This window comes from Schistocerca nitens, chromosome 6 (genome assembly GCF_023898315.1).
Source record: "Schistocerca nitens isolate TAMUIC-IGC-003100 chromosome 6, iqSchNite1.1, whole genome shotgun sequence".
Classification (NCBI taxonomy): domain Eukaryota; kingdom Metazoa; phylum Arthropoda; class Insecta; order Orthoptera; family Acrididae; genus Schistocerca; species Schistocerca nitens.
In genome coordinates this window covers 378,072,184-378,088,513 of record NC_064619.1, presented here as the reverse complement: position 1 = coordinate 378,088,513, position 16,330 = coordinate 378,072,184, and the positions used below count along the sequence as shown (strand labels likewise).

Genomic DNA, 16,330 nt, shown 5'->3' with positions numbered 1-16,330 from the left:
GTTATATTGTTGTTATTCACCTATCGTGGCGGGTACTCTGCCACATAAATTCTGTGTATTGCACTACAATGAAGGTGACAGCCATTTTATTGCTCCAATAGGTGTTGCCAATTTTTTTAGTTGTTTAGTTTAGTGGTAGTACAACTATTATGACCAAAAATATTTACAGTAAAATACATTCATATTTTTAATAATGCATTCATTTAGTAAACTTTTGAATTTTCTGTTGAAACACTTACATGGCGGCAAGTCATGAGTCAGTAAGATAATATCACATGACACAGACCTTAAGGACATCTCTCACATGTGTCCCAGTATATCGGTAATGAATATAGTACTCTGAAAATTATTCCCACAGTGCTTCAGCCTATAACTCAGCCTATGTGATACTTCTACATAATCTCTCTTCACGTTGTTATTCCCAAATATTTGTAGGAAATGAATGACTGTAATTGTGACTCATTAATTCTTCAATCAAAGGGTAAACTGCTTTTAGATATTTGTAGTGAAAATAATGAGTGGAAGCAGAAATGAGATTTGTGAGAAACTTACCATAAAATTAGGGACCACATAGTAGATGAAGTTAAAGAGGTCTGCTACCTTGGAAGCAAGATAACATTTCATGGACAAAGCAAGGATGACATAAAAAGCAGACTAGCGTAGGAAGATACAGCATTCCTGCCCAGAAGTGTACTAGTGTCACACATAGGCCTTAATCTGAAGAAGACATTTCGAAAATGTACATTTTGACCACAACGTTGTATGAAGGGAAAACTAGAAAAGAAAAGAACCAAGGCAATTTGAGATATGGTGCTATAGAATGATCTTGAAAATTAGGTGGACTTACAAGGAATGAGGAGGTCCTTCACAGAAATCAGTGAAAAAGGAAGATGGGACAGGATGATAGGATATATGCTAAAATGTCAGAGAAGGACTAAATGGTACTAGGAGAAACTGTAGATGGTAAAAACCTTAGGGGAATGCAATGATATGAATACATTCAAGAAGTAATCGAGAGTGTAGGTTGGAAGTGCATATTTTCCTACATTAATAGCTAATTGCCAGTCTTTGTACTGGGCTCATATTTTGTTAAGATCTAGTGGGATATTACTCCAGTTTTTATGAGTTTATCATGTGCAAAAAGCCCAAGCCCCAGCAAGGTCCTGTTACCGTCCCTTGGGACACACTGCATATTACTTTAGTGTCTGTAGATTACTTTGTCCATGATAATATGCTGCATCCTGCCTGTCAGGAAATTCTTGATCCAGTTGCAATTCTAATTATATATTCTACAGAAATATATATTCTTCAGAAGGCATTTGTGTGAAACAATCAGTTTCGCACTGGAGATATACCGGGTGATTATAATTAAAGTTAAACTTTCAAAATGATGTCAAATTGCAACAGAATATTATCGGAGATGGGGGAAATGTATGGCGGATGAAAAAAAATATAGTGTGAAAATTGATCAGTAAGTGGTGCCGTATGTGTCAGAATACATAAATGAAAATACCTGTCATGCACATTACCCATTGACGTTGGTATAAACTCGCCGATACATGGCTTTTCCTCCTTTTGCGTGTGCAACATTCGCCATGACTGTCTCAATGCAGGATCGTGCTCTGCCTGTTAAGCTATATTACAAGAATGATGACTGTGCACACGTCACTTTGCAGATGTTCTTTGGATACTGAAGGGTTTGAAAAAAGGCAATGGTCCAATGACTGCTGTGGGTCTGGATAAAATGATTCAGAAATTCAAAAAGACAGGTTCTTTTCGTGTGCAACCTGGTTGAGGGAGGAAACGAATTGATTCGACATCAGTGGAAGCAGTGGCTACAGCAATGCAGGAAGAGATGGGTGGTGGTGTGCAAACATGTAGTGCACAGAGAATTGCCCGAACATTGGATAACCCTTGAGCATGGTGCGTAAAATCCTATGAAACCTCCTTCTTTGCTGTCCATTCAAAATTACCCATGTGCACGAATTGCTTCCTGTTGAGCTGCCAGCAAGAGAGACCTTTGCTCTAGAATTTCTTGCTTGCATCGAAGTGGACAATGATTGGCCATGGAAGATTTTGTGGACAGACGAAGCCCACTTCCATCTGACAGGATATGTCAATACACAGAATTGTTGAATATGGGCAATGGAAAATCCACGTGCAAATGAACCAGTACCACTTCATGCTGAAAAGGTCACTGTGTGGTGCGGGTTTATGGCATCATTTAACATAGGGCCATATATTTTTGAAGAGACAGGTGCTTCCAGTCCTGTTACCTGTACCGTCACTGGTAAGCGCTATGCATGTCTTTTGTGCAACCCCGTCCTTCCAGCTCTCCAACAGTGTGGATGGGATCATTTTTGTGAAAGATGGCACACCTCCGCACATTGCAAATCCAGTTAAGCAGCTGCTGAAGCACCATTTCAGAAATGCTAGAATTATCAGCTGTCATTTCCCTACAGCCTGGCCATCCCAATCACTTGATCTTAATCCGTGTGACTTCTATGCTGTTGGTGTGCAAACATGTAATGCATTCTTCTGAAAGATGTTAAGTTCAGTGTTCCAATTGCAAACTTAGCGGCCTTGAAGGCACGCATTGTGCAACACATTCTGAATGTGGCCCCGGAATTACTTTGATCAGTTGTGGAACATGCTGTTTCTCAATTTCAACATGTTGCAGAAAACGATGGATAGCATATTGAACATGTTTTGCACCAGTCACACAGAAATTGATTGTCTGATTTGATTTTGATTGCTGTTTTTTATGCCTCAGGGCAATTAAAAACCAATCTGATTAATGCTTTTTATGTGGTTTGTAGCATGAGGACAGTTAAAAACCAATGTGATTGATGCTTTTTATGTGGTTTTTGGCCTCAGCTCAATTAAGAACCAATTTTCCCATCCGATGTGATATGACCTTGCCGTGGTGGATGGGTTTATGTAACTAACAGTATCATACCTGTACACCCATGTACACTGAGCAGTACAGTTTGTTTAGTGTCAAACGTATACCTTAGACATTGTTGTATGATTCATTTGTCATTTGCAGTCGACCATTGTTAAAGTATGATGCTTACAGTGCCATCTACTGCTACATTTTGGAACTATTTATTTTTCTTCCGCCACACCTTTTCCCCGTTCTCCAATAATATTCCTTTCAAATTTGACATCATTCTGATCAGTGGCGTTATTTCTACAGCATTTCGATCAATAAATCCACAGTAAATTATTGTGCAGGACAGTGCTAATTAACCCAGATATCCTGTACACAACTTTACAAGCAGTTCATCAGCCATAGGGCCTTGTTTTAACAGCTTTAACTACTTTTGAACACAATTGGCACTAATTACTATGTAACAAATCTTAGCAGTGGTTCAGCTATTGAATGACAATAATAATCCAAATGTCTAATGTAATTTGCATGGAGTGAGTCCAATTTTTGTCCTAGGAAATGTTAATTTAGTCATTGGAAATCACAGCTCTTCATTGTCCACATTCATTACAGTGTAAAAATGACAACATATATTGTGGTTCCTGTACAGAATGTCCTTTGAAGGTATTCTTTGTGTGGTCAGCCTATCGTTTTGCAGTTTCTACCAAATTGTCTCCTACTCAATGGATTCTCTTACGAAGATCCAGTTAACAAATCATTTTCCTCCTCCAGTGAAACATGCCACAAAACACTGTTTGGAAATTATTCTTCATTGTCACATTCCCGAGTTAGGAGGGTGTGCTGAAAAGTGATGCCTCCAGATTTTTAATGTGGAAACTCTTATAGTTTATTTAGATAAAACAAATGTTATTAACATTCTGCATCTTCATTCTTCACGTTTACATATTTACTGGCCTCTGCTGTTGGATGGCTGCAAACTGTGGCACGTAACATGGCAGTGCATAGTGTAACTATCTCAGTGCATGAGAAACAGCATGGTGCAATCAAGTTTCGAATTCAAAGAGGTTGTCGACATATGGAGCACCCTCTCCTTCAGCGTGATAATGCCAGACCATACATGAGTAATGGTACATCTCCAATAATCTGACGCCTTGGCTTCACTATCATCGAACATCCTCCAAGCAGTCCTGACCTGGCCTCATCCGATTTTTGTTTGTTTCCAAAACTTAAAGAATACATTTGAGGACTTCACTCTAATGGTGATGAAAGCAGCCGCGCAGAGTGGCCGCGTGGTTTGAGGTGTCATGTCACGGCCTGCGCTGCCCCTCCTGCCAGAGGTTCAAGTCCTCCCTCAGGCATGGGGGTGTGTGTTGTACTTAGCGTAAGTTATTTTAAGTAGTGTGTAAATCTAGGGACTGATGACCTCAGCAGTTTGGTCCCGTAGGAATTCACACGTATTCTGATGAAAGCAGAGGTGAGATTGTAGTTCCGTCAACAAAGTCTAATATTCTAAAGTGACAGTATCAACTAACTGCCAGGGTGACTATGTTGAGAAATAAATATGTAGACATGTAGAACATTAAGAAAGTTTGTTTTATTTAAAAAGCTTTAAGAGTTTACACATAAAAAATTCAAAGGCATTACTTTTCAGTTTGCCCTCACATATTTAGTCCACCATTGTTCTGCTTCTAGCAGTATATTATACATCTCTGGTGTTCAAGAAGTTCTGTTACAAGTCCTGCATATTTGGCCTTGATCTAATTAGTTGCTGATGATATTAACCTATCAAAGCCACACTTCAGTTTTGTGTAATTTACCACAGGTGTCAACTCAAAACACACCTCACAATACTATCATCAGAATGCATTGGAATACATCTCTTGCGGAACAAGAAAACTGAATACTGAGCCTGGAAAGGCCACAGAAACTAGGAAAGTACTTTTAATTGGTGGTGCTTACTTGTGTCTTAACAACAAAGGCTATTTTACCTGTGTAAACTATCACCACTGCACACACTACTGCACTCACCTAAATGAAATAATGAACAGAATTACATCCATGCAAAACTGAAATAAGTTTTAAACTTTACACTCAGATTCCAAGACTAGTATACTGAAATATTTTTTTATTAGTCAAGGTGATATATTGTAATATTCATGTAGTGGAATATGCTTCAGATTTTTCTTTATAAAATCTGCCTGGAAGGTTCCAAAGAGTGCATGTTATGTTTCAGACAGAGATTCATTCTAGTACCCAGCTACACTATAACACTATGAAAGAAAGTTGACATCTTGTGATAATGACTTTGTCACACTGGCTGAACAAACAAAACGATTACAGTTTGAATACCGAGGCATGCTTCAGTTTTTATGCGTGTTGGTTATACGTGCAAGGTCAAGTTTTCAGCTGTCTAATTAATATAACGCCATAAGAAAGGTTGTTAAATTGAGTGTTCACTGACAGGAGTAGACTACCTACAATTAGTGACAGTAATTCTTCAAGCATGGACGTACGTTCCAAATCAGATACAGGCCATAGGCAAAATAATGTTAACATCTGTACTTTCTTGCGAATGGTTTATTAATAATGGGTTGGATCACCTTTTGCCCGTAATACAGCTGCGATTCTTCTTGAAATACTCACATATAATGATTGTATAGTCTCCAGTGGAACGTTATGCCACTCTTCAATCAGAACCTTTTCTAACTCTTGTAGTGACGAGGGAGGCAGAAATCTGCTCCAGATTTTGCACTCCCGCATCACCAACAAGGGTTTGCTAATGTTCAAGTCTGGGGACTGTGCTGGCCAGGGAAGAGGCTGCAGTTTAGTTGCATGCTCCTCATACCACGATTGTACTGTCCTGGCTGTGTGAATGGGTGCATTATCATCCTCAAATATGGCATCATTGTTGGGGAACAACATTTGAATCATGGGGTGCACCTGATCACCTAAAATGTTCACATAATCATTGGCTGTAACATGACCATTGAGAGTAATGATGGGTCCAGCACAGTACCATAATTTGGCTGTCCACACCATCACACTTAAGCCTCCAAGCTTAACCATTGAAATCAAGCTTCTTTTTGTGTTTTCCAGACGTAAACCCGACCCGATGTTGACTTGTCAGACCATATGACGTGTTTCCACTGATCAGCTGTCCAGGATTTATGCTCCTGATACCATGTTTTGTCTCTCTTTGCATTGATTGTTGTCACTAATGGTTTCGGTATGGCAGCTCATCCATGAATATTCACTTCACCAAGTTCTCAGCAGACAGTGTTGATAGATACGGGGTCTTCAAAGATGGCTATTGAGTTCTGCAATTACGTTGCCCACCATAGTTTTGTGTTGTTTTGACACAGTTCGTGTTAGAGTGTGACAATCTCTGTCATTTAGTTTTGATTTGAGCCCACTATTATGTTTACACAATGATGTCTTTCCACATTTTGTGTAGGCTGTCATGACTGGTGAAACAGTTGCTCTTGAAACATTCAATAACTTGGTGGTCTTTGTTACTGATTCTCCAGGTAATCAGTCCCCCTCAATCTGCCCTGTTTGGAACTCTGTTAGGTCTTTCATTTTTTCTGAATGCAAATACAAAGTGTGCATTACTTGTAAACAACCTGCACTGATGCCTAGTCTGTACTGAACACACACAGTCCAGTGCGGCATGTGCCTTACCTGCCTTATCGACCGTCAAACACAACCATCCCATTACTACCACTGTTCATATTATTTTGCCTGTGCCCTGTATCTTCAATTGAAGTGTCAGTTGCTAGCACACCAGTTCATTGGCACAGCTCAGCATGAAAGTAGCATGTTTTGGTAGCCTGTATTAAAAAGTTGATGTAATAAATTGTGACCACATGATCTTCAGATAGGGGGAATGCCTTTACCCACATACAGTTTTCCTAAAAGCCTAATAAGATATTCTGTCCAGAGGAGTTACATATATTAGAGAGGAGTGGGGGAGGTGCTTGGCCTGAGAAACCAAAGAATAGTGTAACTTGAGATTAGTAAGAGTGAGAGATTGTTTTCATAAATCCATGCAACAAACATAATTTCGTTGATTACCCGGGAAAAGTACATTTTGCAGAATGCTCACGTATATAATCTTCACAAAATATCAGTATCCTGGTAAAATTAATTATTTAAATTAATTTTGTAGTACTGAAAATATGTAAACAGAAACTAATATTTATAAACCTCTTTTGATGTATTTTCAGGTTCTGTGTGGTCTTTTAAACAACAATGCAGAGAGCACAATGTACTTTGGTTTATCCAAACAATCAATAGTCACAGGGATAGTGTTACATCGAGAAGATAAAGATGTGTTTAGAAATGGTAAAACTTCATGTTTTTCTTCTACAAATGACCTGTGATTTAGTCTTTATAGGACTCAGTTTTCCTGGATAAATAAATTTCAATTAGTTAAGATTTGCCACAGAAGATAACAATATATATAATTATTTACTAATAACCACTTAGTTCACTGAAATAATATAAACGGCTAGTAATTTCCTTTTGTTGCCCTATTTGTTCAGTAACCTTTCCCTTCCTACAATGATATTTTTTGGTTTTTATACTCATAGTTTGAGAGCCCTCATATTTTCCTCTTATGCGAGTAAATTTTAAACAATACCTTGTTTCACTGATATTTTCTCTTAGCTCATTTTTCCAATAAGTATACCAAGCAAATTAATATAAAAGCTTCCGTAACTATTGCGACTAATCTTCTTCCCACTAAGGGTATTTGTTATTACTTCACTGGAAGAAATATTGATACAAAAATATAGAAGAAAAAAAAGTGGCATTACAGCACTTTACTGCTTATACTTGTATGTATGCCATGTTGGAATTTTTGTTTCAGTGTGAGAAAATGTGTAGTTTTAAGTGAGAAAAAATGATTAGTTATATCATCTTCCAACAGCAATCCTCTTCCCCAGCCTCCACTTCTCCGATAGTGTTTCAGGTCAGATTCCATATTCAAATGGCAACACACATTTCTTATGTAAGTAACAGCTTGTTTACTAGAAGACTGCTCTTCACACCAGTACTGCTGGTAGTTGAAAATTTTGACACAAGTTTGAATTCAGTGGCAGGTATTTATGTGTTTCTGGTTGATGCCAACATAAGCTACAAGCACATTGTGTCCAGAAGAATTATATTTATTGTAATTCATTTAATAATGGAAAATCCAAGATGGAATAATGACAATACTATTAAAAGGAAAGAGTGCTACTCACCATACAGCGGATATGTTGAATTGCAGACAGGCACAACAAAAAATACTACGCCCTCTAGCCATAAGCTTATGTGTTTAGTAGTCTTTTTGTTGTGCCTGTCTGCAACTCAACGTCTCTGCTTTATGGTGAGTTGCAGTTTTTTTTCTTTTCATAACAATATTCATTTGATACATGCTGCATTGTGGTGTGTTTTTGTGGTTTAATTTTTATCAGATTTTATTTAGTCATCAACCATAAAAAAGTAGATTTAAACAATGGAAAACCCAGAATGGATGGAATAACGACAGTATTATGAAAAGGATAGTTGCTACTGAGCGTCTCGGCTACATGGTATGTGTCAACTATCCTTTTCATAATATTGTCAAAAAAAGTAGATTTGCAGGCATGTTGTCACAGAAGCCTGAAAAACACATGATGATTCCACTATTGCAAGAGGGGCTCTGTTTTACCTCCCTCTGCACTGTTCCTCTATCTGACAAGTAAAGCATGCTTCCTTCCTGTCATGAGAGCCCCATTCAATGTGTGTTGTTGTTGTTGCTGTGGGTGCTCTGCGTAGTAGTATAATCACCTATAACTAAAGAAATTAATGCATGAATCTTGCCAAGTTTGTTTGTTGAAAACACTTAAAAACTAGTAGATCCTATCTGAACAGTTCATCCAGTGGAAAACTTTTCTGCCCAAATCTTAGTGATCTCAAGAACACATTGTACAACCCATCACCACAGTGTTACACTTATCTTAAAGCTGTAAAATTTTGAAAATTGGTACTCTGAGGTGTTATATTTATTCTTATAATGACTGTGGTCTACTACTTTAGTTAGACATTTGTCAAGATGTTCATTTTTCTTACACATTTTAAAATTTGAAATCTATAAAAAATTTTGAAATACAAAAAGCCACTTGTCAAATTCTGAAAATTTCTTTGTGCGCCATTTTCAGTATCATCTTTGCCCATTATTCTTATCTTTCTCTTTGTAATTTATGAATACATTTTGAATGTGTTGATCTGAGTCTATCTTTCCAAAATCTCGTGGTACTTTTTACACAAAAGGTGCTGCATTGATATCAAAATGTTTCAACTATTTTGAAACTATCTTCATTAACAGTTATAAATACATCATAAACAACTGTGCATAGAGCTTATCAAACAACTACTGATATTGTATCAGAAGGAAAATTCAATTGAGAAAACTGTAAGACTACAAAGGGGCAAAGTACCTGGCCGGTACTCATCTTTTTTAATAGAATCTGAAGTATTGCACGAAAAGTAAAGCAGAAAGAAATATTCAGTCGCTTACTGTATTCATCTTTTGGCCCCCGTCTACTAATTTTACTCCAACATTTCCCTCCAGTACTAAATTGGTGATCCCTTTATGTCTCACAATGTCCTACCAACAGATCCCTTCTTCTAGTCAGGACGTGCCACAAATTTCTTTTCTTCCCAGTTCTATTCAGTACCTCCTCATTGCTTACGTGATCCATCCACCTAAATCTTCAGCATTCTTCTGTAGCACCACATTTCAAAAACTTCTGTTCTTGTCTTTCTAAACTGCTTGTTGTCCATCTATCACTTCCATACATGGCTACACTCCAGACAAATACAGGGTGTATCAAAGGCCCACCCAATTAAAAAATATATATCATAACTGTTATGTTGTTTGAGATACACGTGTGAACAACGTACTGTTGGAAAGAGCAAACTCTCGAGTTTTACATGGTTCCCGCTTGGTAGCAGCTGTGTGCACCCACTTCAATTCTAGTAAAAATAGTGTCGGGACAACAGAAAGTGTTTTGTGTTCTATGTTTTGCGCAGTGTGGATCAGTAATAACTTTTCAGCGCAACTTTGAAACTAGGTATGGTGTGGATCCTCCTATAGCACAGAGCATTAGAGGATGGCATGAACAATTCCGAGAAACTGGTTGTTTGTGTAAAGGCAAATCACTGGGCCCTCTCTGAGTGTCTGAAGCAGATGTTGAATGCATCCGTCAAAGTTCCACAAGGAGTCCGCAGGAATCAGTTTGCCGTGGAGCTTGACAGCTCAACATGCCCCTGATGTCAATCTGCCATGTGTTACCTCAACATTTACACATGAAACCACACAAAATTCAGCTACTGCAAGCTCTTTGTGAATGTGATAAACTACAACGTGTGAAGTTCTGTAATTTGGCAAAATGGAGGATGACAGTTTTCTTCCATGCTTAGTGTTTAGTGACGAGGCAACATTCCATTTAAATGGAAAGGCAAATCGTTATAATGTGAGAATATGAGGTATGGGATGACCACATGAAGTTGAACAACATGAGAGGGACTCCCAAAATTTAATGTGCTTTGTACAGTTTTATGGGAAAAGATGTAAGGTCCATTTTTCTTTGCCGAGAACACTTGTTACAGAAGGCACATATCTTGATATGCTTGAGTACTTTCTTTTCCCACAATTGGAGACCGACTCAAATGACTTCATTTACCAACAGAATGGGACACTGCCAACACTGACATCTGGAAGTATGGGAATTTTTAAATCAAAAATTACTGAATGATGGATCAGTCACACTGAACCAAATGATTCAGCCTTACATTACTGGTCTCCAAGGTCGCCAGATCTGACTTTATGTGATTGTCTCTTGCAGGGGTTTATAAAAGTCTCTGTTTATATGCATCTGTTATCAACAACAATGAATGAACTGAGACATCGCATAACAGCAGCTGTGAAAGCTGTAACTCGAGACATGCTCACTCCACTGTGGGAATAATTTGAATACCGCATTGACAGTGCCATGCACCTCAAGGTGGCCATATTAAACACCTATGAGAAGGTATGAAAAAAAAAAAAAAAAAAAAAACTTTTAGAGTTTCCCGTTCATCAAAAACCAAAATTCACTATATATGTTTATTAGTTGCAGAAATATAGACGTGTCAAATCGGAGGATTCTTTTTGATACATCCTATACTTGAGAAAGGATAGGCAGGTGAAAAAGAATCCATGTTGAGGGGGACAGCGGGCACCTCTGTCATGAGAAAAAGCTTCTCTTGTCCTCAAAACCACACCCTTTCTCCTTCTTAAAGAAGCAACATAAAAGTCTGTAAAGCTGACAATATTTTCTTCTACTCTTCAATAATTGGGGAGCACCAAGGAAGTTTCCAAACAGGATGATCAACTGCTGATCAGATTTTTGTCTTAAAGCAGGTCTGTAAGAAAATGTATGAATACAGCCGGGAATTAATGGCACAAAATCTATGGTGGTTGATGTGGAATGGAAATGAAGTCCCATGCTTCTTGACAGAGCATAGGGGAACGATGGGGGAGACCTGCACCGTTGTACTAGGCCTTCCTCCGACCATAATGGGGATGGATGATGATGATGATGATGGACACAGCAACACTCAGTCATCTTGGTGCAGGTGAAAATCCCTGACCCGTCGGGAATGTAACTCAGAGCCCCGTGCTCGGCAAGGGAGAACCCTACCATGAGACGACGGTGTGGATGGTGGTTGATATAGGCAGTAAAATGATGAAGCTTCCCAGTGCATAAAGGATTACAAGGAGGTGGATTACCATCTCCTCCTTTCAGTCTGGTACTCAAAAAGATAAAGCAGGAATTCAACAAAGAGAATATTGCCTATTTGGCCTCTGCAGATGGTATTGCACTAATAGCATTCACACGAGAACAACTTAAAAAAAGCATTCAGACTCTGGAAGCTACGGCACTACCACCATCTAACAGCAAACTGTGCCAGGTATAAGCATGTAAAAGAATTCAAAATATCTTGGACTGTTTTTACTAAAGAAACAAACTGAAGTGGAGATTACAGCAAGACTGCAGAGTGGGAAAAGGATGTTATTTTTCTCTAAAGCCCATATTAAAGTGAAGAAGCATATCACAACAAGTAAAATATACAAAACATTAATAAATCCAGTAGTACTATATGCTTGTCAAATGTGGAGCACCTGAAAACAAGACTTTCAGACTGCTTAATCTGATAGAAAGGTCCTCAGGAAAATACATGAACGTCTGAGATCCAACTATATGCGAATGGAGAAGGAGCCACAGTACAGAACTAGATCTACAAAACAGGCCTAAAATCAGTGGAGTGATGAAAAGCATAAAACTCCAATGGACTGGACATGCAGGAAAAATGGGAGAAACAAGACAGCCATAAACTACAATCAACTGGATCCCATCAGTCAGCAGACCAGTGAGAAGATCTAAGAAGAGATGGAGGGATAGTGGAAGACAAGACTTGCTGCAGGTGGGAGTCTTGGAGACAGATGGCAGAAGACTGAAGCAGATGGAGAGCCTTAACTGTAACATCACACAGGCAGCTGGGCCTGATTGTAAAAAGAAGTGAACAAATGAGCAAATGACCAAGTCTGATTAGAACTCTCATAATGAAGGTTCCACACAAAATTAATTATGTATAAAAATGGTTTATCCAGCCTGGAAATTGAGACACTTGACAGATTGGTCCCAGGAATTCCACGACCATATCAGAATCTCTACAGCAATTCCTGAGACTAGCCTGCACATACAAAAGGAAGTGAGCAGGAGACATCAGTTTATATGTGTACAGAGAGATTAGATTTAATAAATTATGTTTTATTTACTTACTAAAACATGACTACAACTTACATTTATGTTTGCATGCAGTAATATTTTTATCTTACGCTTTTCACAGATGATGAATGTGGAGTTAGTTCTAATGCCAAAAACACTTTTTTTTATGAGACAGAATCACAATTTAGCAATTTTCAGGTTTTTTGTTCTTTATTTGTACTGTGAAACCTTTCTTCTTGCAAAATTCCGTGATTCTAGATCAACAGGAAGTACCCTATACGTTTTGATGAGCGAGTCTGCGAGTATCAAAATATGTGACATAAATGGCAGTATCATTTAATTGCACTGACTTAGAACCTTACATTATTGCACCACCCAGGGATCATAGACCATAGCATGTGACAAAGTTCAACTTTATGCATCTACACTGATACTCCGCAAGCTACCGTACTGTGCATGTAGCACTGCTAGTCATTTCCTTTCCTGTTCTACTCACAAATAGAACAAGGGATAAACAATGTTGCATTCTCTGCAGAGATTCCCATTTCATCTCCGTAACACTTGTGTTCGTCAAACCTACTGGTAACAAATCTAGCAGCCTACCTCTGAATTGCTTCAATGTCTTCCTTCAATCTGACCTTGTACTCAAGAATGGGCTGCACCAGCACCCTATATGCGGTCTCCTCTAAAGGTGAACCAGTTTCCTAAAATTCCTCCAATAAACCAAAGTCAACCACTCTCCTTCCCTACCACAGTTCTCACACGCTCATTCCACCTCATATCACTTTCAAATGTTATGCCCAGATATTTAAAAGACTTGACTGTGTCAAGCAGGGCACTAATAATACTGTATCTGAACATTACTGGTTTTTTCTTCATACTCATCTGCATTAACTTACATTTTTCCACATTTAGGGCTAGCTGCCATTCATCACACCAACTGGAAATTTTGTCTGTCGTCATCTTGTATCTTCCTACACTACACTCACTCAGCTTTGACACCTTACTGTACACCATGGCATCATCAGCAAACAACCGCTGATTGCTGCCCACCCTGTCCACCAATTATATTCCTGTATATAGAGAACAACAGTGTTCGTATCACACTTCCCTGTGCACTTCTGATGATACCCTTGTCCCCCACCCCTGAGAAAAAGGGGTCTTAACAGTCGACCAGATGAGGGACAACAGAGTGATTCTATACAGGTCCCGGTTTTGCTGACTGAGGTATGGAACCCTAAAAAGCCAATACTTTTAATTGTTTGCATTGGTAGTACTTGGAAGTTCACTTTCTGAAATAAGAATTGGCCAGCCATTCTGTTCTCCTTTTAATCACCAATCTTAGGTATCTTGTCTGTATTATTTCTGTGTGGAATAATATAAAATACATCCTGTTTCATATTACTGTTATTCCATCCTAAATTTTCTGTTGTTTTATTTCTGTGTGCAGTCCTGAAGAACTTTCACAGGTGGTCTGATAGAATGTTGATTGTTAACAATAATTTAAATAATTTTATCTCATTTTATTATCCTTGGAATAAATGAAAATGATAATAATAACTGCTCCACTCAATGATAAACATTTGAAAACAATTAAACATTAGATAATGCATCCTGTCCTCATTGCTGCTTTGTGTTTCTGTATTGGTTGTGTCTAGTCAGTGACCCACATCTTAGTTTATAAGATTATTTTAACATTTTATACTACCTGTGATTAACCTCTGTTTTTATTGCCTCTCAGACTCTGCTGTTTCTAATACAATTTTCTGGTCAGTAACATCAGTCTTCCAAGTAATTACGTAATAATGTACCATTTTCAAATGAAACAAGAAATCAAAATAATAATCAAAACTTTATCCATAAAACTTATTCTTAACTCTGAGAAGCAATCTTCTTTTTTAGTCGGCTTGTAAGACATAAAAACAAATTATCGAACAAAATTTCCTGTGTGTTATTGCTGTTACATTTTTATGCTATGATCATTTTCATTAATACTTTTATGTCGTTTGACAGTATTTCATAGATTTCAGATCTCGCTCTCATCTATGAAGCTTGTGATGCAGTACAGCAATAAAACATGGGAAGAGTGACAATATGTGATTAAATGGGAGTAACACAAAGAGGAAAAGATAATACAATAATAATATAGATTAGAATAGAAAATGAAAGTTAACAAAAATGAAAGACGCCCTCACCAGGAGGTATACGCGGATTAGAAGGGGAGGGGGGGGGGGGGCAATTAGCGGATTTTTCCCAGATTTCCCGGTTAAAAATGCACTTAATAAACTTCTCACAAGGGAAAAAATACACTTTTTCCATGGTAAGTGACAATATGCTTTCCCTTGGAGCTGTAAAAATATCAATTCATTGAATGGTAAAGGTTTTATACACCGGTGTGGAACTTCAGAGGGGGAGGGGTAAGTTTTGGAAAGATCTGGGGTGTGCAGCAACATTTACACTGCAAATTTTCATATTACGATAGGCTGTATATTTTTGTATTCATATTACGAAACTATAGATTCTAAACAGCACATTAGTTTCTGAAGCATTGAAATTGAGATTGAAATGCGCTTTTGTAAGCCAGTCGTAGCTCATGTCATGTGATCTGCCAGCCAATGACAGCAGATAATTTAAAGCATTGGACATGTGACAGTCAGCCACAGCAGCATCACTGTTAAGTGGTATGAATATATAAATAGAAACATTTAATGATTTAAATTAATATACACAGCGTAGCTACAAGAAAAGTTAAGCTTTCACATATAATAGTGGTCTTTTTTGCGTTTGTTACAGTTTTAAGATACATCACACAAATGTGCAACTAAAATTTTAAATGATGACAATGTCTGTTCTTCTAGGCTTGAAATTCTTTTAAGTGGCTAGTCCTCAATATGTTAAGTTGTAAATGAGAGTCAAACACTCTGTGATTTAAGAAATTCATTGCACATTCGCACACGTAACCTAATCTATCTTGCATACAATGAAATTTACTATGAAACTAACACTTTCCAAAGTACCACTCGGAATATTTTCCCATGACCTGTTAGAAATAGCTTCGTTTCAGCAGTTGCCAGAGAGCACCAGAAACAGGCATTACTGCACTTGGGCAGCTATGATGATGTAGGAAGCCCATATGTTCGTACATATATAGTATTAAAGGATTTCACATGACATCATAAAAGAAATAGGATACTCCAAGAGCATTGGAATTCCATGCACCATACTAAAATACATAATTCAGCTTAAAAGTGCACATTTTTTATATGTCCAGATTCACAATGAAGATTTCAGGACGGTTTTAGGGGTGCACATTTTCTTGGAGTACCAGTACTGTATTATCTCATGTTTCGTTCTTTATTGAGGCATAATGTCGTACATGCCAGAAGATGAAAATGTGCAACTTTAACTTCAGTGAGCAGTTGAAACTAGCCAATAGCGCAGAATGAAACACTTTGATTCTAATAAATTAACTACCTCTGGAGGAAAGATTAATAAAAGCCACATTTATTTAGTAAACTGACAATAACTTCATTATTCTGTAAGGCAATTGACTGCCAAAAACATGGAAATAAAATAAGATCAGCAAACTGAAACTAATAACATATGTTAGCCTTCTGTAATTATTTGAATGTATTTT

The 16,330-nt window shown here is 37.8% G+C and overlaps 1 protein-coding gene across 1 annotated transcript in view; it reads left to right on the top strand.

Moving 5' to 3' along the window:
- LOC126262308 (uncharacterized) overlaps nt 1–16,330 on the top strand; it is a 248,561-nt gene that overhangs the window by 230,051 nt on the left and 2,180 nt on the right. The window contains exon 10 of the mRNA XM_049958852.1: nt 7,120–7,237. Within this exon, the coding sequence (XP_049814809.1) occupies nt 7,120–7,237 (118 nt within the window). The remainder of the gene's footprint in view (nt 1–7,119; nt 7,238–16,330) is intronic.